General features: G+C 36.0%; 1 protein-coding gene across 1 annotated transcript in view; it reads left to right on the top strand.

Annotated features, from left to right (window-relative positions):
• LOC106470224 (zinc finger protein 62-like) overlaps positions 1-4,054 on the top strand; it is a gene marked incomplete at its 3' end in the record, with an annotated part of 67,967 nt that extends 63,913 nt beyond the window's left edge. The window contains exon 10 of the mRNA XM_022398822.1: positions 3,661-4,054. Coding sequence (XP_022254530.1) covers positions 3,661-4,054 — 394 coding nt within the window. The remainder of the gene's footprint in view (positions 1-3,660) is intronic.
• Positions 4,055-4,697: the final 643 nt, after the last annotated feature.

The raw sequence follows: 4,697 nt of genomic DNA, 5'->3' as shown, positions 1-4,697 counted from the left end.
CCAAAACCATATGGGAAATGATTCGGAATATCACTGGGAGGTATGCTTCCCATCCCCTTTCCATCTTGCTCTCCAATGGCCAGGAAGTTGCTGATGTCCAGAACATTACTGATGCTCTCAGCCACAGCTTTTCTATGCATTTAGCACTTCTATTTCTTCCCTTGCCTTCTTGGCCATCAAGTCTCGGGCAGAGCGATCACCCCTTTCCTTTCGGGATGATCGTCTCTACGACTATAATTGCCCATTTACATTGATGGAACTCAAACTTGCTCTTCATCGGTCGGACCTGATGATGTTCATTATGGGATGCTGCGGCATCTATCTCCTGCCTCTTGCTATTCTTCTGGTTATTTTTAACCGGATCTGGCAGGAGCATGTTTTTCCTGATTCTTGACACCAGGCTATTGTTCTCCCTTTCTCTAAATCTGGGAAGGATCCCAAGATTCCTTCTCATTATCATCATATCGCTTTGACTAGTTGTCTTTGTAAGGTCTTAGAGAGGATGGTTAACGCTCATCTTGTTTGGTTCCTCGAATTGAACGCGCTCCTCTCGCCCACCCAATGTGGGTTCTGTCAACAGCGCTTCACGGTGGACCATCTGATTCAACTTGAAATAGGCTCTATGTTGACGACTTCCACATCTCGTGTCAGTCATCAAACATGAGGTTTATTGAGCGGCAGCTTCAGACTGCCCTCAATCGCTTGTTGACGTGGACCACTGCAAACAGTTTTACATTTTCTTTTTCCAAAACCGTTTGCATGCATTTTTGCTGCCATCTGGGTCTCCACCCCGATCCCATGCTCTGTCTCGGCAATGTTGTTATTCGTGTGGTCCTTGAGGCAAAGTTCTTGGGGGCTTATCTTTGACTGTAAGCTTACCTTCATTCCACACATCAAGCAGCTACGTTTCAAGTGTGCAAGGGCTCTGAACATTCTCTGTTTCCTCTCTTCCACCTCTTGGGGAGTGGATCGGTGTTCTATGCTCAGGATCTTTCGTGCCCTGATTTGATCCAAACTGGACTCTGGGTCTTTGGTTCTGCCAGGACCTAGGCCTTGAAGATGCTGGACCCTATTCACCATCTGGGGCTTAGGCTCTGTACTGGGTTTTTTCGCACTTCTCCAGTCCAGATTTTGTACACTGAGTCCCACAAACCTCCTCTTCACCTCCATTGTTTGCAACTTTCTCTACAGTATGCTACCAAGCTTGATTGGAAGTAACATCTTCTTTTTGCTGAACATCTTTCAAACCATTCTTTTCTTCCTATTTACATGGATGGTTCGAAATTGGGTGACTCTGTAGGCTCTGCCATGCTGTGGCTCGGTAGTTGCTTGCAGGCTCCATTCTAGAGTTTCTGTGTTCACTGCCGAGTTGTATGCTATTTCTCTTGCCTTGGATCATGTAGAAGCTATGCAGTACAGTGATTGTACTATTTACACTGATTCTCTTAGCTCTCTACTGGCCCTGAAATCACTTAATGTTAGTTCTCACCCTGTTCTTGCCAATATTCAACAATGACTGGCCCATTTTTTCTATCTTCTGTTTCCATTTAGTTTTTCTGGATACCTGGCCACGTCAGTATTCATGGGAACGAGCTCACTGACACTGCAGCTAAATCCATCTGCTCTGGCGCCGTCACAGCCATGACTGTCCCATACATTGACTACGGTCCTGTCTTCAAGGCACTGCTTCATGCCAGTTGGCAATCGACTTGGGGTGAGCAAAGTCATAACAAGCTTTTTCAGATCAAACCTTCTGTTGCTCTTTGGCCGTCTTGCTTCCATAAAGATCAGAAGGAGGAAGTTGTTCTGGCAAGGCTATGCATTGGTCACAGTTTTTTAATTCAACATTTTCTTTTCTCTGGTATTGACACAGTGATGTGTAGCCTTTGTGACACTCAAGTCATAATAGCCCACATTTTACTGTCGTGCTGTTGTTATGACCATGAACAGTGGCACCATTTTAGACATATTTTGTAAAGGTTTACCCCTGATGTTGGACAGTGTCATTGGCAATGATGACACTGTTCAACTTGATTGTATTTTTAATTGTATATAAATCTTTTATCTGAATTTTAGACATATTTTGGTTTTAACTCGCTGTATTTTTACATTTTATTACAATTTACTTTTACTGTTTTTACTGGTTGTTTGTCACAGATAACCTAGTTGCTTTGCACCATAAAACACCAATCAACCAAGCAACCAACCAGCTGCCAAGTAGCGACTAACAATACGAAGAATTAAATTGTGGAAGAATGCTATAAGTTCTTCAAATACCTATAGAATGATAGGTTTCTTTTTCGTGAGTGTAAAACACTTAAATACACCATTTTGATATAATATGATAGCTTAAAATGTTAGCTTTCTATTGGTTATAAACAATGTAATATAATACATCATTTGATAGTTTAAAACATTTGCTTTCTATTGGTTATAAACAATGTAATATAATACATCATTTGATAGTTTAAAACATTAGCTTTCTATTGGTTATAAACAATGTAATATAATACATCATTTGATAGTTTAAAACATTAGCTTTCTATTGGTTATAAACAATGTAATATAATACATGTAGAGAGATGAATTTACAATATGTGAAAGAGAAGATGTGGCAAGTGGGTCTGATTTTCTAGATAACATTAAAGGTTCTTAAGATCAGACTTTAGTAATACCTATATGATAAGGAATAATTTACATTAAATTATGTAACAAAATGAAACAAAATAACTCTCAGAGGAGTTATATATAAATTAGTGAAGACCTAGAGAACAAATGTTGCAGTTCTCATACTAGGGAAGATTGAAAATTTTTTTTAAATATTTCCTTTTAAAATTATGAGCTTAAAAATTGCATGATATTACAATTTGATTCTTTCGTTATGTTTTGATGCCAAGTTATGAATCTACTAAGTTATGATCTATTAAGAGTTATTGAATTATATTAGACAGGATTGATTTGAAGTTTATAGATCTGTGTTTGGTTTGTCTTTTGTTACTTCTACCTGGGAATTATTATGTGAAAGTTTTAATGTGATAAAATGACAACAAAACAGTTAAATAATGTTAAGATTAAGTTTGCCTCAAAATGAATGGGGAGAACAGTACTTGTTTCTATAAAATGAAACATTATGAAACTTTCTAACTGACCAATGTTTGTTTGCTTTTTCATGTTCAGAGAATGTTCTGCTGTCATTTATTACCATAAATGTGACTTTCCTGAACACTACCAGCTTATAGAATGTATGACTTGAATAATCCCAAGTCTCCAATCCTTTAATTTAACATGTTGAAGTCAGTAATCAAACAGCTTCTAATCACAGGAATGATACATAAACTTGTTAAATATTATATAGATAAACATTTTAGTTTAGTCTAAATATTGACTTTTATAAACTTTTATGTAACACATACAGAACATTTTAACAGGTGTTAATTAACATGTCTAACATTTAATTCAGGAAGTTACTGGCTGAAAGTAGTGTTTGTTGTTCTGACATTGTGCCATAATATTTCTACAAGCAAATTTAGACTTTATTTATGAAATAGATATTTTAGTTTAGTCCAAATCTTGGCATTTATAAATATTTATTTAACACACAAAGCAATATATAGTTTGTTTATTATTAACTAATTTTTAACATCATTTTATCTATTTTAGATATAAAGACCAGTGTGAACATCTGTAGTGGAAGTCAGGTTCCCGGTTATGTTATAGAACAAGATTACATTACAGAAGACATAATATCACCAAACAACAATATTAGTGGAGAAACAAGGTTAAGTGAAAATAACCTAAAAACATTTAATATACATCAGAGTGATGATAAACTATACAGTTGTGGAAAACCATTTGATAACCTAACACAACAAAAGAGGATGCACTCTGGAGAGAAACCATATCATTGTACAGTTTGTGGAAGACATTTTAATAGAAATAGTCACTTAAAACGACATCAAGGAATACACACTGGGGAGAAACCTTACAGTTGTACAGTGTGTGGAAAACATTTTGGTGCAAATAGTTACTTAAAAAAACATCAAAAAATACATACTGGGGAAAAACCTTACAGTTGTGAAATTTGTGAAAAACAGTTGGGAACAAACAGTGAATTAAAAAGACATCAAAGAAAACACACTGGTGAGAAACCTTACAGTTGTATAGTGTGTGCTAAACAATTTATATCAAGTGGTAACTTAAATAAACATCATAGAATACACACTGGTGAGAAACCTTACTGTTGTGCAGATTGTGGAAAACAGTTTGGAACAAACAGTGAATTAAAAAGACATCAAAGAATACACACTGGTGAGAAACCTCACAGTTGTACATATTGTGAAGAACAGTTTCGAACAAACAATGAATTAAAAAGACATCAAAGAATACATACTGGTGAGAAACTTTACAGTTGTGTAGTGTGTGCTGAACAATTTATATCAAGTGGTAACTTAAAAAAACATCAAAGAATACACACTGGTGAGAAACCTTACAGTTGTGGAGTGTGTGGAAAACAGTTTCGAACAAACAGTGAATTAAAAAGACATCATAAAATACACACTGGTGAGAAACCTTACAGTTGTGCAATGTATGCTAAACAAGTTATATCAAGCTGTAAGGTAACGTCAAAGAATACACACTGGTGAAAAACCTTAAAGTTGTACAGTGTGTAGAAAATATATTGGTAAAAAGGGTGATTT

The sequence above is a fragment of the Limulus polyphemus genome, unplaced genomic scaffold (assembly GCF_000517525.1).
Source record: "Limulus polyphemus unplaced genomic scaffold, Limulus_polyphemus-2.1.2 Scaffold3889, whole genome shotgun sequence".
In the NCBI taxonomy this organism is placed as follows: Eukaryota; Metazoa; Arthropoda; class Merostomata; order Xiphosura; family Limulidae; genus Limulus; species Limulus polyphemus.
Note: the sequence above shows the minus strand (reverse complement) of the source record. Positions and strands in the feature narration are given on the sequence as shown.